The sequence below is a fragment of the Kogia breviceps genome, chromosome 7 (genome assembly GCF_026419965.1).
Source record: "Kogia breviceps isolate mKogBre1 chromosome 7, mKogBre1 haplotype 1, whole genome shotgun sequence".
Classification (NCBI taxonomy): domain Eukaryota; kingdom Metazoa; phylum Chordata; class Mammalia; order Artiodactyla; family Physeteridae; genus Kogia; species Kogia breviceps.
The window spans coordinates 13,810,257-13,829,791 of record NC_081316.1 but is presented as its reverse complement, the minus strand read 5'-3'; the positions used below and the strand labels follow the sequence as shown (position 1 = coordinate 13,829,791).

The window sequence follows — 19,535 nt, the reverse complement described above, 5'->3', positions numbered from 1 at the left end:
ATTCAGGCAACATTCATACATTTCATTTGATTGTTGTGTCTCTTTAGTCTGCCTTTTGTTTTTTTTTTGTGTGTGTGATACTTACTTTTTTTTTGAAGAGGCCAGTGTCTCTTGTACGAGGTCCTGCATGTTTATTTGTCTGTTGTTTTCCCTATGATTAAATTTAAGTTCCATGTATTTGGCCGGCTACACAGGTGATCATATCAGTAGGCACTTGATGAGGTTCTCTCTTTTATTGGTGATACCAAGTTTGGCCACTTGTTCAAGGTGGTGACCATCAGACTGAGTCATCTGTGGAGTGATGCTTTGAGTCACTGTGAATTTCCAGTTCCTTAGCCCCCTGATGGCCCTTGCCTGATTCCTTTGTGAGAGTGTGTGCTGCAAAATGGTAATTTTCTAAGTTGCTCATCCCTTCTACATTTATTAGCTGACATTCTTCCTTAAAGAAGTTTTCTTTCTTAAAATTACTATAGAATAAGAGTAATTTCTTTCCTTGTAGTAGATTTCATTCACAGACTCCCATTTAAAATCTTTTATATGCCAGATTGCATTCATTGTTTTTCCATTTTTGTTAAGCAAAGCCATTATAATTGCCAATATGAATGAGCTTAATTGGGTATGAGATGACAAACGCATCCACGCTGAGATATGTAATTATAGCCAAACCTGATACTTTAGTTAGCCTCCCTGACAAAAACAGGGAGTCATGTACAATCCAGGCTCCTGTATTTGGACAGAGATTAGCTCGCCGTCCTCATGACCACCTTACCAGGACCTTGGGCTTGCAGCCATTGGCCCAGCCTTTCCTCTCACTTACCTACTTGATTACCAGGCTCCACCAACTTTTCTGACCTCACAGCTCCCACAGGTGCCTGCTCCCAGTGACTCCCCTTGCAAAGACCAGGGTTTATATTTGGTTTTTAGGACTGCGTATTCAGGTTAGCTGGGATATGTCTGATTTCCTCAGCACTGTCTCAAGAGGCTGCCATTCTTCTGAGAACTTCTCTATATCCTGAGAGACATGTTCTCCTAATACAGGGCTTTTCTTATCTCTTGACTTTCTGTTTACATTATCGTTTTTCTTCCTTTCTCACTCAGAACCAGGGTTTCCTTACCATAATGGTCTGTGAACTTTTCCCCCTTATTACAAATGCAATACTGTTTATTAGACAAAAATCAATAAATACCAATGAGCAAAAAAATATAACTAACATTTTGGATCCTCTTAGTATGGGTTGGACACTTTATATAACTCATTTAAGATTGACAACAAACTTACGATTTGTGTGACCCTCATTTTTCCTTCCTTTGCAGTTGAGGAAAATGAGACTTGAGGTTAAACTACTGGCTTAGGGTCATAAACTAATAAGTTGCAGAGTTAATTTTCAAACCACAGCCAAGACTTGTTTATATTACCCTTCCAGAGCTTTTTCTATATATCAATAGAAATATATAAACAGGCAGAAAATACACTTCAACAGCATTCTTTTTAATCCAGTGTCATTCTCTTTCCCCTCCTCCCGGCCCTATCCCTAGGATCGACGAGAACGTGCTGGGAGCCCAGCTGGATGTTGAGGCCGCCCACTCAGAGATCCTCAAGTACTTCCAGTCGGTCACCTCCAACCGGTGGCTTATGGTCAAAATCTTCCTCATCCTCATTGTCTTCTTCATCATCTTTGTGGTCTTCCTGGCCTGAACCCTCTCCACCCTGAGGCACTCCATGGGGGTTTGGAACCCTCCTGGGAGGGCAGGTGGCCAGAGCTGCCACTGAGCCTGTGCAGGGTGCTTGGGAGAAAGGCCCTGTTTCCTTCGAACTGCTAAGAATGGCCATGGCCCCCAATCCCCCACTCCTTTCCTCTGGCCACCCTTTCCTCCCCTCACCACCCTCCAGCCCATGAGACACACACGGTTCTGGATTTGGACTCTGCTGTGAAGTGGCTGGAAGGGAGCAGAGGCCAACTGGGGGGCTCATCGCGCAGGTTGTCTCCACTAGGAGATTTTTATAAACCCTCCCCAGCCTGTCGCAAAAGAAACTTTGGCAGCAAGGGGAGGTGATGTCCTTCCCCACCTTCCTGAGAGTGAGGAAAGGAAGTGAAACTGGCCCAGGGACCAACTTTCCCATCTGGGTTAGAATTTGACCTCTTCTTCCTCTCTTCACCATGTGAGGCAGGGGGCCCTGAGCCCCTCGGCTGCCTGCATAACCCCAACTTCGGCTGCAGGTGACTCTCAATCTGCCAAATGTGCTGCAGCCTGTTTTCTCCCAATTACAACAAGACTGTCAGCCTCACTAGCCATGTCGTCATTTTGGGGTGGGAGCGTCAAAAGGCCTAGGCAGCAAGTGGAGTGAGCCCACTACCCAATATTATAACTGAAAGGGTTGGGCTGATGGCCCCAAGGGGCCAGGCTTTGGGCTCCATGCACACAGCTGTCTCCAGCCGGGGATAACCAAGTGCAGCAGCACTTAATTAGCATGGAAACTTCCCTTCAAAGGGGGGAGCAGGATCCCAGAGTGGGTCTCTGATCAGTGGCAACTTCCAGGACCATCTCCAGAAGTATTTGGACCTGTTTCATCTGCATCCTCCAACCGTCTGGCCCCACGTTTTCCTTGGGCTGGATGAAGCAGGAGTTCTGCCTGCTGCCAGGAGTGAAAGGTGAAGAGAAGTGTTTGTTCCGCAGCTCCAGCTGAGGCTCGTGGTCCCCCCGAAGACCCTCACCAAATCCAAGCCAGTCACACAAGAATGAAGTAGAGACCTGCCTGGAACACCTACCCTCCAGGGAGGTCAATATGCTTGTCAGTCCTGAGCAGGACCCACGACCACATCATGCCGAAGTCACCGGAGTTCCCCCATTGCACACACCCAAAGGAAGCTCAAGCTATAGCAAGGACAATCACCATACACTGGGCTGGCCATAGCACTTTGTGGGGGATTTGTCTGGGAGAGCCCAGGTCTTTCCTAGGCCTGGTGTTTTAATATTTTCTCTCCCCTTGGCCTGTGTTCAGGGGGTGGTCTTGCTTGCATCTTCACTGCCCAGTTGACCCACGATGTGGGTTTAGCACAGCACATCGGTGGTGGGTGGGGCGGTCTGTGAAGACGACCAAAGCCTGACAAATGCAGTGTTTCTCATTTGACTCTGCAACTCTGCTTGGGGGAACGCATAGATAGGAAGCTTATTTCATGAATATTTGTTGAGTTCCCGCTACGTGCTAGGTATGGTACTGAGCCAGGTGCTGGAGAAAAAAGCCATGAATTAGTCAAGTCCCTGCTCTCTTGGAGCTTACCTTCTAGTTTTCTATTTCTTTTTATAGGCGAGGAAAGCGAGGCATAGATATGCAGATGGCAAAGGGCTGGGCTGAGCTGAGACTTAAGCCCTGGCTGGATCCCCGTAGGGGCCTATGAGCGGTCACTCCCACTCCAAGGCCCTGGTCTCCCCTTCCTCGGCAGCCCTTCTTGTGGCTCCTCTTCCCTGTTCCTCTTGGAATCCTGGGCTGTAGCGCCCAGCTCTCTGCTTGAGCGCCTACCTTTTGGGGTGCTGGTCTAGCGGCGGACGGGTGAAAGTAGGGGGCGGGGCGAACTCGCGGTAACTCTGGGCTTCGCGAGCTCAGGTCCTGGGCGGGGCGTGCGGCGCCAAGCCCAGCCCCCGGCGCGTCTGCTCGTCGGATGCGCATGCGCATCTCCCAGCGGCCACGCCTATTATTGTAGTACGTCGGCAGCGTGTGACGCGCTCGACCCATAAATGCAGTAGCACCCGGCGTAGGAGCACTTCGGCCTGGAGAGCCTGGGAGATCGGACATTAGGCTGTGTCGCGGTACGCGACAGAGCCCTCCTTTTCTCGGTGTGCCATGGCGGACGAGGGGAAGTCGTACAACGGTCAGTGCCGGCCTTTGGGTTGGGGAGCGGGACAATCTGGCCTCAGCTGGGCAGCGCCGGCCTAGGCCGCACCGCTGGGGCGTGAGGCCGCGAGGGGCCCGGCGTCCGCGGGGAGCGGCGGTGCGCGGCGCGGGCCCGGGGCGAGGCAGCCTGGGGGCCTGGCTGAACTTGAGGGTGGGTGCCCGGCTTGTTAACTCCGGAATCCTGGCGTTGCGAGCACCTGCGGCTCGAAGCCGATGGCTCGACAGCGGGGTGATGAGATTCCTTTGAACTTTGTGGGTGGTTGATACCTGTCAGTTTAATTTGGCTGCCAGACTCTTTAATGTGAGGCGGTGCCCTGCTTTTGGGCTGCCGGTGCCCTGTTTTCTATCGCGCGTCCAGTCGGTCTTGCACCCTCCTCCCCGCCCCCCGCCGCGGCTTTGGCTAAATATTTTAGACCCTACACACTAACTCGATGTTCTAGTCCGAACACTACATTGAGTTTTAGTCCAGAGTAGTGGTTAAAAGCACACGACAGCCAAGATTTCAATCCTGAGTTGGCTATGCCAATCTGAGTTAAACACTCAGGCCTGATTTTCCACCCCTTTAATGAGGATAGAAACAGTACCTACCTCCTGAGTTTGTCTCCGTGTGTGCGTTAAAACGAGATTGTTCGTGTCAAGTGCCTGGAGCATAGTGCCTGGCACTGGAGAAAGCCCTCAATGAACGTTAGCTGCGCTTTCTATTCATTTATTATTTTTTTCCCTAGGGTCATTTCTTGAGGTTCATTGTTTGCAGAGTACTACGCATTAGACAGACCTTTTTGGGGAATCATGCGTCTTTTTTAAGAATCCATTCCTACCCACCAGGATTCAGAGGATCATATTCCTGGAGAACATTTGAGGACCCTTGGTGAAACACCCTAGCTGCCACTAGAACTTGAATTTAGGAGTTGTCTCCTGAGTTAAGAGGCATTTCTGACCAAGGAAACAAAGAGCTCACTCCGTAAACTTCAGAGTGGCAGTTTGAGAATAAGACTTTCAAAAGAAGCTCTTAAATTGGTCATATTTGTAACTGATGTTTGTACTGTATAGGCAAAAGAGGTATTGTTTACTGAAAGCTAATGTAATCACTGTGATTGGTTTTCCGAGATGTGAGAGAGGTCACCTTGGGATTAAGTAGATTTGGGTGGGCTGACAGAAAGCTAATTTCAGGTGACTTTCAGGGAGTCTGAGTGGTGTCCAGTTACACTTGGGTCACTCACACTTCCACATTCCCTTCAGAGTGGCAGTTTAAGAACAAGAATTTTATTTATTTAGTTTTTTTTAGTAAGCTTGATTTACAATATTATGTTAGTTTCAGGTGTATGACATCGTGATTCAATATTTGATAAATTCGATTCCATTAAAAGTTATTACAAAGTAATGGCTGTCACTGCCCATGCTGTACAATATATCCTTGTTGCTTATCCACTGTATATTTAGTAGCTTGTATATCTTAATCCCATAACCTTATCTTGGCCCTCCCCACTTCCTCCTCCCCAGTGGTAGCCACTAGTTATCTGTATCTGTGAGACTGTTTCTGTTTTGCTGAATATATGTTTTATTTTTTAGATTCCACATGTAGGTGCTGTCATACAATAATTGTCTTTTTCTGTCTGACTTACTTCACTAAGCATAATACCCTCCAAGTCCATTCATGATGTTGCAGTGGCAAGATTTCATTCTTTTTTATGACTGAGTAGTATTCTGTTGTGTATATATATATACCACATTTTCTTTATCCATTAGTCGCTTGATGGACACTTGGGTTGCTTCCATATCTTGGCCACTGTAAATAGTGCTCCTATGAACTTTGGGATGCATGTATCTTTATTTTTACCCCCTGAACACAAGTGAAGCTCATATGGTATATAACACAGGGAACTCTACTCAGTGCTCTGTGGTTACCTAAATGGAAAGGAAATGCAAAAAAGAGGGGATATATGTATACATATAGTTGATTCACTTTGCTGTACAGTAGAAACTAACACAGCATTGTAAAGCGATTAAATTCCAATAAAAATTAGAAGATTTTTTTTTTAAAGTGAAGCTTATATGTATTCTTCCCTTTTTCTTAATTTTGATGTTTTCCTTTTTAAAAAATTTTTATTTTACATTAGCATATAGTTGATTTACAATGTTGTGCTAGTTTCAGGTGTACAGCAAAGTGATTTAGTTATACGTATATCTTTTTCAGATTCTTTTCCCACATAGGTTATTACAGAGTTTTGAGTAGAATTTCCTGTGTTATATGGTAGGTCCTTGTTGATTATCTGTTTTATATATATAGTAGTGTGTATATGGTAATCCCAACCTCCTAATTTATGCATGTATCTTTATGAGTTAGTGTTTTTTGTTTTTTCCAGATGTATAACCAGGAGTGGAATTGCTGGGTCATATGGTAGCTCTATTTTTAGTTTTTTGAAGAGAGAACAAGACTTAAAAGAAGCCCTTAAATTGGTCATATTTGTAACTGATGTCTATTTTATATAGGCAAAAGAAGTATTGGTTACTGAGAGCTGATGTAATTATTGTGATTGGCTTTCCAAGATGTGAGAGATCACTGATCAAATTTTCAGTGAGGATAGACTTAGGGAATGAACTTATGTTTACTAGCGGGGAAGGGTGTGGGGGGGGCAGAGATAGTTAGGGAGTTTGGGACTGAAGTGTACACACTGCTCTATTTAAAATGGATAACCAACAAGGACCTAGTGTATAGCACAGGGAACTCAGTATTCTCTGACAACCTAACTGGGAAAATAATTTGAAAAGGAACAGATAACATTTATATGTATAACTGAATTACTTTGTTGTACACCTGAAAGTAACACAACATTGTTAATCAACTATACTCCGATATAAAATAAAAAATTAGGGCTTCCCTGGTGGCGCAGTGGTTGAGAGTCCACCTGCCGACACGGGACGCGGGTTCGTGCCCCGGTCCGGGAAGATCCCACGTGCCGCAGAGCGGCTGGGCCCGTGAGCCATGGCCGCTGAGCCTGCGCGTCCGGAGCCTGTGCTCCGCAACAGGAGAGGCCACAACAGGGAGAGGCCCGCGTACTGAAAAAAAATAAAAAAAAATTTTGAGTGGGATTAAATAGATTTGGGAGGCTGAGAAAAGCAGACTTCAGGTGACTTTGAGGGGCTCTGCGTTGTATCCAGTTAAACTTGGGACACTCGCACTTCCACATTCTGCTTCTCCTTCCTGTAGTTCCAGTTTCTGTTTCATTTTTCTAAAGACTTTACACAGGTTTCCAATCATTTCCTCGGATGCTGCCATCCCACGGAGAGGGTTCTTTCCCTGGACAGGCAGAGGAGTTTGCACGGAGGTGGTCTCTGTAGTGATGGTGTCTCTCATATCTCATCTGATAGTGCCGGGTGCCGGATGCTGTGGTTGCCAAGCAAGGTAGCTGAACCAGTGATGTATTTTCTCATTTTATGTTCTGTTCCCAACGCCAGAGCACGATGATCGAGTTAGTTTCCCTCAAAGAAGAAAGAAAGGCCGGGGCCCTTTCCGGTGGAAGTATGGTGAGGGGAACCGGAGGTCTGGAAGGGGAGGTTCTGTTGTTCGGTCTTCCCGCCTTGAGGAAGATGACAGAGATGTGGCAATGAGCGATGTCCAGGATGTTCCCCGAGTACGATAGTAAGTAACCAGTTGATCTGGTTTGAATTTATCGACGCCCTCATTTATGTAGCCCTCTTACTGTCCATGTCATTCTCTTCCCACCTGGAAGAGAGAGAAATGCCAGGACCTGCTTAATGGTTGAGCAGTCTTAGTTGTGGTCCTGGTAACAGTGCCGGAAAGTCTTTGAAAAGACATTCCTAACCTTTGTGTGTGTTTTATTCTCTCCCTCCCCACAGCAACCCCTATGCTGCACGACCCAACCGTCGGGGTGATAGTTGGCACGAGCGGTCTCGAATTCATGTTACTGTGCCTGTGCGGAGAGATCGAGCTCCTCCAGAGAGGGGAGGGGCTGGCACCAGCCAGGATGGGGCCTCAAAGAACTGGTTTAAGATTACAGTGAGTATCTGGGAAAGTACATGGTGCAGGGGAGCTATAATAGGGGGCTGGGCTCAGAGTTAAGGTGTTTACTTGTCACATTAAAAAATCAGTGTTCTCAGCTGTTAACTCCACAATCAGGTAACCATTCTTTCTCCTAAGAATCAATATCCTAGAACACCTAAGAGCAGGTTCAGAAAAGGAGAAGGGGACAGGTAGGATGGGGAGGCCATCTAAAGGGAAATGTGGTAACTGTGCTTCGGAGGTGGAATAACCCCTCCACATGTCTCCATCTGACTCAAGCTGAGTGTGGAGCTGGGGGTCCCTTGAGTTCTGTCAGGGGCAGGCAGGTTATAAATGCTGTCTTGGAACTTTTAGAATCAAACAATTTGAATCTTTTGAGGAATAATAAGTATAAATGGACAGAAAGGAGGTTAAGGAGTTCGTGTTTGGCTTGAGTAGAAAACCTTTGTTTTGACCACACCGCGTAGCTTGTGGGATCTTCTTAGTTCCCCCACCAGGGATTGAACCCGGACCACCAGGAAATTCCCAGAAAACCTTTTTAAAAAATATTTATTTGGCTGCACCAGGTCTTAGATGTGGCATGCGGGATCTAGTTCCCTGACCAGGGATCAACCCCAGGACCCCTGCATTGGGAGTGCCGGGTCTTAACCACTGGACCACCAGGGAAGTCCCCCCAGAAAACCTTTAATTGACAGTTTCTTCAGAAAGTCTTTTAGAGCTTGGCAGATGATACGAAAGGAGGCCTAGAGTGGGTCTGCTGTTCAGTATTAGTTATGTATTGTTCCCTTCTCTTCTCTTTCTCTCATCTAGATTCCTTATGGCAGGAAATATGACAAGTCATGGCTCCTGAGCATGATTCAGAGCAAGTGCAGCGTCCCTTTCACTCCCATCGAGGTAAGAGAAGGCCCAAGTGTGTGGCTGGGGACCAAGGAGCAGGTGGAGGTACCAGCTGCACGGGGGTGCTCTGGACTCCCAAGTCCAATGCTGTTGTTTTCTCTTCTTGCAGTTTCACTATGAAAACACACGGGCCCAGTTTTTTGTTGAGGATGCCAGTACTGCCTCTGCATTGAAGGCTGTCAACTATAAGATTTTGGATCGGGAGAACCGCAGGGTGTGTGTGAAGGGCCTGGCTTGGTTGGGGGTGGGGATTGGTGCTCAGGGCGTGGACTGGGTCTTGGTCCTGGGGCTTAGGCCTCCCTGGAGTTCACCGTGCCCATGCGTGTCTCCCCTGCAGATATCTATCATCATCAACTCCTCTCCTCCACCCCATACTGTGCAGAATGAACTGAAGCCAGAACAAGTAGAGCAGCTAAAGGTGAGGCAGCCTCAAGGGATGGGTGCTTCCACCCGAGTCCTGCCAGCTCTCACCCCCCCCCACGCCCACACGCAACTCTAGTGACCGCTGAATCCTTTGTCTTCCTCTGTAGCTGATCATGAGCAAACGATACGATGGCTCCCAACAAGCACTTGACCTCAAGGGCCTCCGTTCAGACCCAGGTATGGTTGATAGCAGTAATTCTTAGATTGGTGGGGGCAGAGGGGGAATCTGTCAGGCCGGGAATGTTTGAGGCTGGTTTGGTGGGAACGCTGGCCTGGGCAAGCGCCCTCACACTTCCCTTTCCTTCCGGAAGATCTGGTGGCCCAGAACATCGATGTTGTCCTGAATCGTAGAAGCTGTATGGCAGCCACCCTGCGAATCATTGAAGAGAACATCCCTGAGGTGAGGCCTTCGTCTCACTAGGTGGGAGGAAGCAGGGTGGGGTGGGTAGATAGGATGGGGTTGGGAGGCAGATTTGTTTCAAATTCCCTTGCTGCTGGTGCTTCCTCTAAATTCTTCTCTCCCCACAGCTGTTGTCCTTAAACTTGAGCAATAACAAGCTGTACAGGCTGGATGACTTGTCCAGCATTGTGCAGAAAGCACCCAATCTAAAGATCCTCAATCTTTCTGGAAATGAGGTGAGATTGAGCGCCTGTTTGTGTTTTGGATGGGGTGGGCAGAGGGTGGAGAGAGCTTGCCTGGTGGCAGCAAGAGGCGAGGGAGGGCATTTAAGGGACGAGGTGGGGCTTGGGGGTGGGAGGACTCTGGCTGGCTCCCTTTACCAGCATGTCTTTCCCGCCTTTTCTCCCCATCCTTTGCAGCTGAAGTCTGAGCGGGAGTTGGACAAGATAAAAGGGCTAAAGCTAGAAGAGCTGTGGCTTGACGGAAACACCCTGGGTGATACCTTTCGAGACCAGTCCGCCTACATCAGGTCAGTTTTAACCTCTGTCTCCCCTCCTGGGGACCTTCACCCCCTGGGAGGCTGAGCTGATGCACCCTGACTAGTGCCCGTCTGCAGGAGATGTGCAGCCCTGAGCTGGAACCACCTGTCCTTGGGGAGGATCATGTGCTCCTCCCTTCTGTCTGTCCATGACACACAGCTTTGCCCCAGGCCTCCTTTCCTTTCTTCTCACCTGTCTGTTGGTCTCACCTGTCACCTGTTTGCTGGTTCTGTGGCCTTTCCCCTTCCTTCCTGAACACAGCCTTTTCTACACTCCCCGTACCCTTTTGTTTCAAGAAGAGCATCTCCCTTTTTTACCGTGACTAGGGGGCATCTTGTATATTATGCCCCATACATGGAGTTGCTTTGAGCCGAGAGCCTGATATCCCTGGGCAGAGAAAGCCCTCCCTCCCTGGGACTTCCTGCTGATGGAAGTTCTTCCTTCCTCTATCCTGCAACGGCCCCTCTTGCCCTTTTGCCAAGAGGGGCTCCTTCCCACAATCTCCTTGCCCAAGGCTGTTGCCTGGGCTTTCCTGCCCACGCTGAGGTTGAGGCCTCCTGGTGGCTGGTGCCATGCAATCGGTCTCTCTTGCCCAATGCTGTAAGCTGGGCCCTCCCTGGAGGAGAAACCTGGGTTCCCTAAGACATGTGACCAGAGCCGGGGCCCTGCCAGTAGGCGGGGGAATCCCAAGGCAGGTGCTGGGTGTGGAGGCCACGGGGGCATAGGCTACCAAGGAGACAGAGAAGTGACCCTCTCTGGGGGCGCTGCCCCTCGCTCACTCGCACACTTCACATCACCCTGCTTGGCCCCGGAGGATGGCTGGTTAGCCAGAGACGGGTAAGATTCCTCAGGGAAGGAACAACCTAAGACAGGCACAGTCGCAGAGGGGCCATCAGGAGAGAACTTGGGGGCCAACAGAGGTGGGGCACAGACCCTCACCCCCCCCCAACTTTGCAGGGGCCTGAACCCTCACCCCTTCTGAGGGAGGTCTCCTGCCCCCGTGGCTGCTTCGCTTCCCACACCCAGCTCAGATCGGAACCCAGGTAGCAGACAGAGAGACCTGGCCAATAGCAGCTGCCCTCTCACCACAGCGAGGATTGTTTCCCATTTCCTCCTTGGATCACAGGGAAGAGGGAGCTGAAAGAAAGGGCAGTGTCAGGTGCCTTCTTCCCTTTGTTCTCCCTCTTCTTTCTAAATGACTCTGCCGTGTAGTGCTTTCGCTTTTTCTTTGCTTTCTCTTTCCTCTTTCTCTCTCCTCGCCAGTATGTCCCCCATCTCTCCTTTGCTCCTTCCTCTTCTACCTTTTCTCTCTCTTCTCCTTTTCATCCCCTCTCTTCTTCCTTGGCCTCATCTCCTCCTGAGCCCTGCCTTGCTCATCTCCCTGCCCCAACATCCTGTGCCATTTCTGTGGTGTGTTCTGGTCTTGGCCACGGCCAGACCTGGCAGAAGTGATGGATACCTGTTGAGGCAGCGGAGCCCCTGGGCTCCCACCCCATTCCCTCCTCCCGGGGGCTGCACAGGTGAGTAGGTGGAAGGTAAGGGGGACGGGAGGGAAAGGAGGTCCTGGCTTAAAGCCTGGGCTGGGAGTGCTGCTCCTGTGGCACGCTCAGAGTCAGGCAGAGAAGAGAGAGTCGTCCTCCGAGGCAGTCATTTCTGGGTGCCCAAGGAGAGGTGGGGAGTCGGGGCCGTTCTTCCTGGAGCTCAGAGGCTGGGAAAGAGTGAGGACAAGGAGGATGGGATGGGCTGTTCCTTGGGCATTGGTGTATTTGCCCCTAGAGCAGCCCAGGAGGCACGGTGGCTCTGAAACATCACTCACTTCTGTCCCGTTCTTGACAGCGCCGTTCGAGAGCGATTTCCCAAATTATTACGCCTGGTAAGTTCCTAACTTTTTTCATTCTCTTCTGAGGATCATAGCATCTCGCACTCTCAAAGTCTTGCCTAACATGTTTGTATGATCACTACTTTGGGGACGTGGAGCCCTTTGAGAGTCTGACAAAGTCTCTGATCCTTTTTTTTTTTTTTCCTGGTGTGGGGGTGGGGGGAAATCAAGCCATTTGAGGGAGGGTTGAAGGGCTGGTAGAACAATGAGATCTGACATCCTTCTCCCAGCTGGGATCTCCCCAGCTTCACAGTCGCTGAAAATATAATCATTCTTCCCACAAGAACACCTGTAGACAAAAGTTGCATCTATCAGCATTCATGGACCCTTGCCATTTCTGTTTTACACTTGACCTGTGACCCCTCACTCTTAGTTCTCCCATCTGAGTGCTCATCCAGCCTTTTCTGTCTGGCTTATATCGTCGGCTGTTACTCCCTTCCTGCAGGACGGCCATGAGTTACCCCCACCGATTGCCTTTGACGTTGAAGCCCCCACAGTGTTACCTCCCTGCAAGGTGAGTGGAGGGGGGCGCGGTTGGGGGCACAGAGTTAGCGCTCACGTTGGGAGGAGAGTCCTGGTTGCGTGGTCCAAATATCTGCTTGATTCCAGGGAAGCTACTTCGGAGCAGAGACCCTGAAGAATCTGGTCCTGCACTTCTTGCAGCAGTAAGTTTCTCAGGCCCCCTCAGGCTGGGGAGAGGTGGGCTAGCGGGAGCTCTCGGCCCCTGTGTGGCTCCAGGCTGTGGAGCTCAGACTTTCCCTTTTGTTTTCCTCATAGGTACTATGCGATATATGACTCCGGAGACCGGCAGCGGCTCCTGGACGCCTATCACGATGGGGCCTGCTGCTCCCTGAGTATTCCTTTCACCCCTCAGAACCCTGCCCGGTGAGTGTCACATCCCAGAACCTGCCCAGGCCCGGAGTTTCTCAGCAAATGCAGGCCAACACGTGCCGTGCGCATCCACGCTGCTCTGACCGCTGCCTTTTTCTCCTGTTCCCCCCAGAAGCAACTTAGCTGAGTACTTCAAGGATAGTAGGAATGTGAAGAAGCTTAAAGACCCTAGTAAGTGTGTGACGTGAGCAGAACCGGTTGGGAGAAGGGGATGGGAAGGAATCAGTCTGGGCTGAGTGTGGCAGCTGCTCACCGTGGCTTCCCCTCCTCCCACAGCCCTGCGGTTCCGGCTGCTGAAGCACACACGTCTCAACGTTGTGGCCTTCCTCAATGAGTTGCCCAAAACTCAGCATGACGTCAGCTCCTTCGTGGTAGACATAAGCGCCCAGACAGTAAGCACCTGCGTCTTGGCAGAAGTGTGGAACTGGGGAAGGGGCAGTTAAGAGGCAGGGAGGACTCAGGCTCTGGCTGGGAGCCTGCGTGGTACCTGATGCTGCTGCTTCTCTTTCAGAGCACATTACTGTGTTTTTCTGTCAATGGAGTCTTCAAAGAAGGTGAGGATCTTTGGAGTCCCGAGTTTGCAGAGTGGTCCCTTTCCCAGCTAGTCGTTCTCAGCACTCTTAGCTTCCCAGCTACCTTCTCTTCTCTCTTCTTCCCCGACCTCCTTCTCTCATTCTACCCCCAAGCCTACCCTCTCCACCTGTCTTTTCCTGTCTGGGGTATGGGAAAAGCCTGAGGATTAGAAGGACACAGACTTTGGAGTCAGGCAGGTCTGAGCTTCCATCCCAACTTCGGTCCTCTGTGTCTGTGGGCAATTTACATGACCTCTGAGCCTGAGTCTTTATTTGTGAAAGGAAGGGGGTTAGTAATAGCCATCTCATAATAGTGTTATGGGGAGTAAATGAAGTGGTGTATAAGATGCTTGACACAGGGCCTGGCACACACACACTCTACTAGTGGGGTAACAGTGTTGCTGTCATGATTGCCCTCCCTGACCTCGGATGCTCCTCCCCCTGTGCTCCCCTGAGCACACACAACCATCCCTGTCTGGCCCACTTAGGGTTCGTGGTATCAAATAAGACCGTGATTTTTGAGAAGCTGTTTGAAAACATAAAACGTGAGTGACTCTGACAGGTTGTCACCATTGTTATCATTGCAGTGGATGGAAAATCTCGGGACTCTTTGCGAGCCTTTACCCGGACGTTCGTCGCTGTTCCTGCCAGCAATTCAGGGTGAGTGTTTGACTTACCCTGTGGGGTCCCAGTCCCAATCCATGGCCACCACTGTGAAAATTGGGGAGGGTGGAGTCGGTCCTCTGGGTATCTTCAGACATTCAGAAAGGCAGGGGGTGATCAGAGGAGGGTCACATAGTGGTGACGAGCTTGGCTCTGGAGTCCAGCTGTCTGGGGTTTTCATCCTGGCTCCACCACTTCTAGCTAAGGGCAAGTTTCCTCCTTTGAAAAGTGGTTTAACAATATTCACTTCCTCAGTCTGTTGTGAAGACAAATGAGGGTTGGGGGGAATGTATAATTCTAGTGTGTTTGGTAGATAATCCCGTACATGGAGTCCATGGGAAAGGGAGGAAATGATAAAGGGACCTCATGGGTATTGAAAGGATCTGAGTGTCAAGTGAGAATAGGAATGATGTTGGGAGGATGAGGTTATGTGTCTCTCTGTCCGGCTGTCTCAGGTGCTCTTTGTCCCCAAGGTTGTGCATCGTAAACGATGAGCTGTTTGTGCGGAATGCCAGTCCTGATGAGATCCAAAGAGCCTTTGCCATGCCTGCACCCACACCTTCTTCCAGCCCAGTGCCCACCCTCTCCCCGGAGCAGCAGGAAATGCTGCAGGCATTCTCTACCCAGTCTGGCATGAACCTTGAGTGGTCCCAGAAGTGAGTACTGGGCCTGTGTAGGAATAAGGGTAAACTGGGGTAGGGCTGGTGGTGAATAATGAGTGCCCCTAAAATTTTTAAAGCCAGAACCTTTTTTTATTACTTACTTAAAGAAAAAAAAAAAAAAAAAAAGTCCATAAAAAAATTTTCTCTATGCATACATTAGCATAACATTTAAAGTCAAAATGAAGTCCCTCTTTTATACTGTTCTGCAACTTACTTTACTTATCCTATGAACATCTTTCCCTATTAGTATAAAACTCACCTTAGTCTCATTTCTGTTAGCTATTTAATAGAAATAGATAGCTATTTAATATTTCTTTGTATTCAAAAGACCATTGATAGATGGATTTTTACTAATTTTTCATTTGTATAAAGAGTGCAAGAATGTATGTAATCGTTGGTGAGTGTTTCCATAGAATGGATGTTGAAGTGGCATTTAGTGGACAGGGTGACTGCGTTTTGGTTCTAATGGAGGTGCCTGTTCTTGCCCTACTCCAGGTGCCTTCAGGACAACAACTGGGACTACACCACATCTGCACAGGCCTTTACTCATCTCAAGGTAAGATTTGGGAATAGGTGGCAAAAAGAGATTTCCAGGCCTTCAAGAGGGTCAGGTAGGCTTGGGACACGGGCACGGGCCACCTGGCTCTACTGACCTTTTATTTTTTTCTAAGGCCAAAGGCGAGATCCCAGAAGTGGCGTTCATAAAGTGATCCATAGTCATGCCCCAGAAGATCCCTGTAAATAGCCCTTGTATGTACTGATGTCTCCTCTCCGGCCCCAAGGCCACCCTGTGACTGTGACTCTCCTTACCTGCCTTCTGGAAGACTTCGGGAAGATTGAGCCTCCCTGGTGCCAGGAAGCCAAAGCTTACTTTGTAGAACTGACACTAAACTACCCGAAGGACTTAGGTGCTTTGTGTACTTAACCCCAGGATCCTCCCTACTTTTTAAGATAAAGAGTGATATTGTATTTTGTGTCGATTGTGCTGGGTTATTTTAGCCTTGTCCTTCGCAAGCGTGGGCGGGGCCGAGGCCAGGGCTCGCCAGGGCTCGCCTCGCCTCAGGGCTGACAGACGGACTCCGAGGGGGCGGGGGCCGGCGGCAGGAAGTCCCGCCCCGGAAGCGCCGCCGCTTCGGGCCATGGCGGCTCTCGGGCGGCGTTGGGCTGTGCGGCTGTCCTTAAGGCTGCAGTCCCTGCCCGCGCGCCGGGCCCTGCATGACGCCGCCCCGCCACGGGACGTGCTGCTCTTCGAGCACGAACGGGGTCGCTTCTTCGCCGTCCTCGGGCTGTTCTGCGCTGGCCAGGGCGTCTTCTGGGCTTCCCTAGCCATTGCCGCCTTGGCCCACCCCCCGGCCTCCACTCGGCCTCCAGATGCCGAGTCCCCAGGCCGCGGCCGCCTCGACCTGCGCTCCACGCTCTGGCGCTACGGCCTTGCCGTCGGCTGCGGCGCCATCGGTAAGGTGTGGGCTGCCTTCCCGGCATGGGTCGAGGAGGGCGGGCACAATCCTGTCTGCCTGGGCAAGAAGAGTAAGGGGCTCCCAGTCCTCCAGGATGGGCAGGCCACCCTCACAGGTGTGTACACTGGAGTTGGACGTCCCCAAGCGCCAAGCCCGCGTACAGGTTCAGGCTGAAGTCGGCCTCTCACTCTGTGACCTTGAGCGAGTTAGTATTTACGCTCTAGACCCTGTTTTAAAATGGGGATGAACATCTATTAAGGCTCTTGGGAGGAATGACTGATACATGACTGGGGTGTAAGAGGGGCTCAGTAAATGTTACTATCATCACGATTTTTTTTTGAATTCGGGGGCACACCGTGAGGGTTGCTTCTTAGCTCTCCAGGGAAAACCCCAATCTTTGCTCTTCCTGCAGGTACTCTGGTACTCGGTGCTGGTCTTCTCTTTTCCTTCCGCTCTGTGCGCTCAGTGATGCTACAGGCTGGAGGGAAGCAAGTGACCCTCACCACTCATGCCCCCTTTGGCTGGGGTGCCCATTTTACAGTTCCCTTGAACCAAGTATCCTGCATGGCCCACCGGGGTGAAGTCCCTGCCATGTTGCCTCTGAAGGTCAAAGGCCGACGATTCTACTTCCTCTTGGACAAAGCTGGACATTTCCCCAACACGAAACTCTTTGACAACACTGTGGGTGCCTACCGTAGCTTGTGAAGAAACCACCTCAGGTCACTCACCCCTCCCAGAGGGGCATCAAAACTGAACCTTAGGGATGGGGTGACAACCAGGGTCACACAGGAGGCCCAGAATTCATTAACCGCAAATAAAGGAGCAGTCATTCCCGAGGGCAGCTACCTGTCAGCACCTCAAAGTTTTGATCCATGCCTGTTTTCGCCTCCACTTCTTACTCCCATCCACCCTACCTACAGTGCTTTAACACCAAGAACTCAGTATTGAGGTGGAGAAAGAAAGTAATATAATACTTTGGTACAAAAACAGCTGTAGGAAGAGGGGGTCTGTTAATCATGTTTCCCTCCTGGAGGGAAAACTCAGGCTCCCAGCCGTGTGGGCCGTGTCGGGGCAAGAGGACCGCAGGCACTTGGGCGCGGAGTCTGGCGGCAGGAGTACTCTTTGGTTAGTCTTCAGGGATGGGAAAGGTGTGGCCCAACAAGAGCATCTGTCTCAGAGCTCCACACAGGGTCCCCCCTCTCCAGAGGCCGGTATGGGGTGGCTTCAGACTTCCACTGCACGACCTGGAGCACCAAGACCACGCACCACAATACCAGATTCACCCAGGAAGAGGTCTGTGGGAGACAGGAACAGGAGTGTGAGGAGTGGGCCCATCTCGAGTCCAGTTCCACCCACATACCACTCTTAGCTGTTCACTGTCGGGCCATCAAGCCTTCGGCCCCTCTCAGCCCCTCACTGGTGAGCCAAGCTCAGAGTACACTGGTGAGCACTCTTACAATTACAGATTGTGTTGTATGATTCATTATGTGAATCTGTGTATCCCTCAATCTCCACCCAGTCTTTCATATCCCAGCACCTCACTTCAGCATTGTGTAGGTTGGAGTAAAACTGCAGAGTGGTTCCAGGGGGTATCCATGGAGTTTTCTGGGCATCAGAGCAGCTGTGAGGTCAAAGAGACAGTTGTGAGAAAGGGGAGACATACCCTAAACACGCTTGTGCTCCAGTGCCCTTTTGAGAACTGATGGGGATATAAAACGGGGTGTATAGGATCCGCTCTACAGAAGGAAGGTAGTCGGCCCCAGCCAGGCTTCCCTCCCCCTCCCATTACCTAGTTACATTCAGGGAGATGATGGATTTGCAGAGGGAACTGGTGCCAAATCGAAGGATACAGGCAGACACTAAGAGCAGGAAGATGGCTATCGCTGAGATGGCCAGTGCAATGCGGAGCCCTATCGGGCCTCTATAAGGAGGGAGAGAATAAACCTTGTGGTAGAGGTGGGACTCCTCCCACCTCAGCCCCCGGCCCTCAGAGTGGGCAGTCACCTGTGGGAATCCTCGATGCAGCTGCTGTAGACCCAGAAGAGCAGAAGCAGGAGACAGTAGAGGGCCAGCAGGCCAGAGGCCCCAGCCACAAAATAGCAGAGAGATGGGGCCGAGGGTCGGGACAAGGTCAGGGAGGAGCCATTCAGGGCAGCCACACCATACAGGGGACAGCTGCCACTGAAGGAGCCCTGTGGAAAGAAGCTGCTGAGTCCTAGATTTCAGGCTAGTGCCTCTGGATACAGACTCATGGCAGGTGTTGGGGATAATCTAGACCAGGGCCGCTCTAGGGAGTTATTTCTGCATTGTCAGTTCCTGTTTCTGGGCCAGTACATTAATGAGTCCGCTGGGGAAATCAAACCTGCAGTGAGTGGCCAGAAGGATCAGGAAATAGGCGGTAGTTATAAAATACAAAGAGCTTCAGAGGTGCCTCACAAGTTCTGGTCTCCCCTCGTGCAGAAATCCTAGGGTAGAACCAGAACTGTGTGACCTTCCGCTATCTCCGATGTTTTCTGATCTGTGAAACAGGCGTAATAGCGTCTACTTACAGGGATTAAATGAACTTGTTTATCAACATGGTTGCCTCGCTGCGATAAACAGCCTAAACTTTTGGCTTTTGCTACATCACTATTTTGCCACTTAACACATTCTGTTGCAACCAATTGGTAGTTGGATCACCTCCACTACACTAAGCTTTATTTCTTGGAGTAGCTTAGCACAACAGTGTCTGATTTAGGGGAGCCTGGGCCAACTTGTTTCACAGCCAGGGTGAGGTTATGCAGAGGGAGTCACCAGGCCGGGCTACATCTGATGCTGTTAAGGCTCTCCTGAGGACTCGTTCCTTTGGCCAGAGTATGACCTGGGCGTACGGATCGACAGAGCGCGTTTACGGCCGATGCAACTCCGCCGCCGACCAGCCTCACCCGGCCCACCGGCTGAGAGGAGCAGCGCGCCAGAACCCCGCCGGCCCGGACGGCAGCGGGCTCTCCGTGTCAGGATCGGCCTGCCCGCCCCCCGTTTACCCGGCCCGACGGCCGGCCCCGTCCCGCAGCCGCACCTGGGTCTGGGTCAGTGCCGCAGCCGCCACGGCTCCGCACAAGAAGGCGGTAGCGAAGAACACGAGCTCGACGCGCTGCAACCAAGGCAGAGCCATGGCTCCCTCGCCACCAGGAAGCGCCGCCGTGGGAGTCAACCGCCCAAGCCCCGCCTCATCCGGCGCGACCCACGAGCGCGGAGAC

The 19,535-nt window shown here is 50.8% G+C and overlaps 4 protein-coding genes across 8 annotated transcripts in view; 3 read left to right on the top strand and 1 right to left on the bottom strand.

The window, feature by feature from the left end:
* Positions 1–2,287, top strand: part of STX5 (syntaxin 5) — a 28,501-nt gene extending 26,214 nt beyond the window's left edge. For all 3 annotated transcript variants that reach the window (XM_059069977.2, XM_067037436.1, XM_059069976.2), the window contains exon 11: positions 1,537–2,287. In XM_059069977.2, coding sequence (XP_058925960.1) covers positions 1,537–1,696 — 160 coding nt within the window. In that variant the 3' untranslated portion in view covers positions 1,697–2,287. The remainder of the gene's footprint in view (positions 1–1,536) is intronic.
* A 1,407-nt stretch (positions 2,288–3,694) lies between these two features.
* NXF1 (nuclear RNA export factor 1) lies at positions 3,695–15,808 on the top strand. The gene is made up of 21 exons (XM_059069957.2): positions 3,695–3,869; positions 7,349–7,532; positions 7,751–7,910; positions 8,724–8,807; positions 8,920–9,024; positions 9,148–9,228; positions 9,341–9,410; positions 9,545–9,633; positions 9,762–9,869; positions 10,053–10,162; positions 12,009–12,045; positions 12,497–12,565; positions 12,661–12,716; positions 12,829–12,936; positions 13,055–13,113; positions 13,219–13,334; positions 13,454–13,496; positions 14,102–14,174; positions 14,651–14,833; positions 15,335–15,395; positions 15,511–15,808. The coding sequence occupies exons 1-21, from the start codon at positions 3,842–3,844 to the stop codon at positions 15,547–15,549; spliced, it is 1,863 nt and encodes a 620-aa protein (XP_058925940.1). The 5' UTR covers positions 3,695–3,841; the 3' UTR covers positions 15,550–15,808.
* Positions 15,809–15,947: 139 nt separating this feature from the next.
* TMEM223 (transmembrane protein 223) lies at positions 15,948–17,169 on the top strand. The gene is made up of 2 exons (XM_059068806.2): positions 15,948–16,294; positions 16,709–17,169. Exons 1-2 carry the CDS (start codon positions 15,979–15,981, stop codon positions 16,999–17,001), a joined length of 609 nt encoding a protein of 202 aa, XP_058924789.1. The 5' UTR covers positions 15,948–15,978; the 3' UTR covers positions 17,002–17,169.
* A 71-nt stretch (positions 17,170–17,240) lies between these two features.
* TMEM179B (transmembrane protein 179B) lies at positions 17,241–19,535 on the bottom strand. 3 transcript variants are annotated; one of them, XM_059068804.2, is made up of 6 exons: positions 19,320–19,535; positions 18,659–18,761; positions 18,301–18,488; positions 18,086–18,217; positions 17,839–17,917; positions 17,288–17,591 (listed from the first exon to the last, which is right to left on the bottom strand). In XM_059068804.2, exons 1-6 carry the CDS (start codon positions 19,448–19,450, stop codon positions 17,430–17,432), a joined length of 795 nt encoding a protein of 264 aa, XP_058924787.1. In that variant the 5' UTR covers positions 19,451–19,535; the 3' UTR covers positions 17,288–17,429. The 3 variants fall into 3 exon arrangements, with proteins under 3 accessions (XP_066893538.1, XP_058924788.1, XP_058924787.1); XM_067037437.1 differs by lacking the exon at positions 18,659–18,761 and having other exon boundaries at positions 17,241–17,591; positions 17,834–17,917; positions 19,355–19,532; XM_059068805.2 differs by lacking the exon at positions 18,659–18,761 and having other exon boundaries at positions 17,241–17,591; positions 19,355–19,528.

What these genes read in the sequence shown, in the direction of transcription:
- NXF1 (XM_059069957.2), top strand. Translation starts at nt 3,842, where the DNA reads ATGGCGGACGAGGGGAAGTCGTACAACG. An exon ending in AGAACTGGTTTAAGATTACA is followed by an intron (nt 7,911 to 8,723) that starts GTGAGTATCTGG and finishes TCTCTCATCTAG; the next exon opens with ATTCCTTATGGCAGGAAATA. An exon ending in GGGCCTCCGTTCAGACCCAG is followed by an intron (nt 9,411 to 9,544) that starts GTATGGTTGATA and finishes TCCTTCCGGAAG; the next exon opens with ATCTGGTGGCCCAGAACATC.
- TMEM223 (XM_059068806.2), top strand. Translation starts at nt 15,979, where the DNA reads ATGGCGGCTCTCGGGCGGCGTTGGGCTGTGCGGCTGTCCTTAAGGCTG. An exon ending in CGTCGGCTGCGGCGCCATCG is followed by an intron (nt 16,295 to 16,708) that starts GTAAGGTGTGGG and finishes CTCTTCCTGCAG; the next exon opens with GTACTCTGGTACTCGGTGCT.
- TMEM179B (XM_059068804.2), bottom strand. Translation starts at nt 19,450, where the DNA reads ATGGCTCTGCCTTGGTTGCAGCGCGTCGAGCTCGTGTTCTTCGCTACC. An exon ending in CTTCTGGCCACTCACTGCAG is followed by an intron (nt 18,489 to 18,658) that starts GTTTGATTTCCC and finishes TTCTTTCCACAG; the next exon opens with GGCTCCTTCAGTGGCAGCTG. An exon ending in CCAACCTACACAATGCTGAA is followed by an intron (nt 17,592 to 17,838) that starts GTGAGGTGCTGG and finishes TGTCTCCCACAG; the next exon opens with ACCTCTTCCTGGGTGAATCT.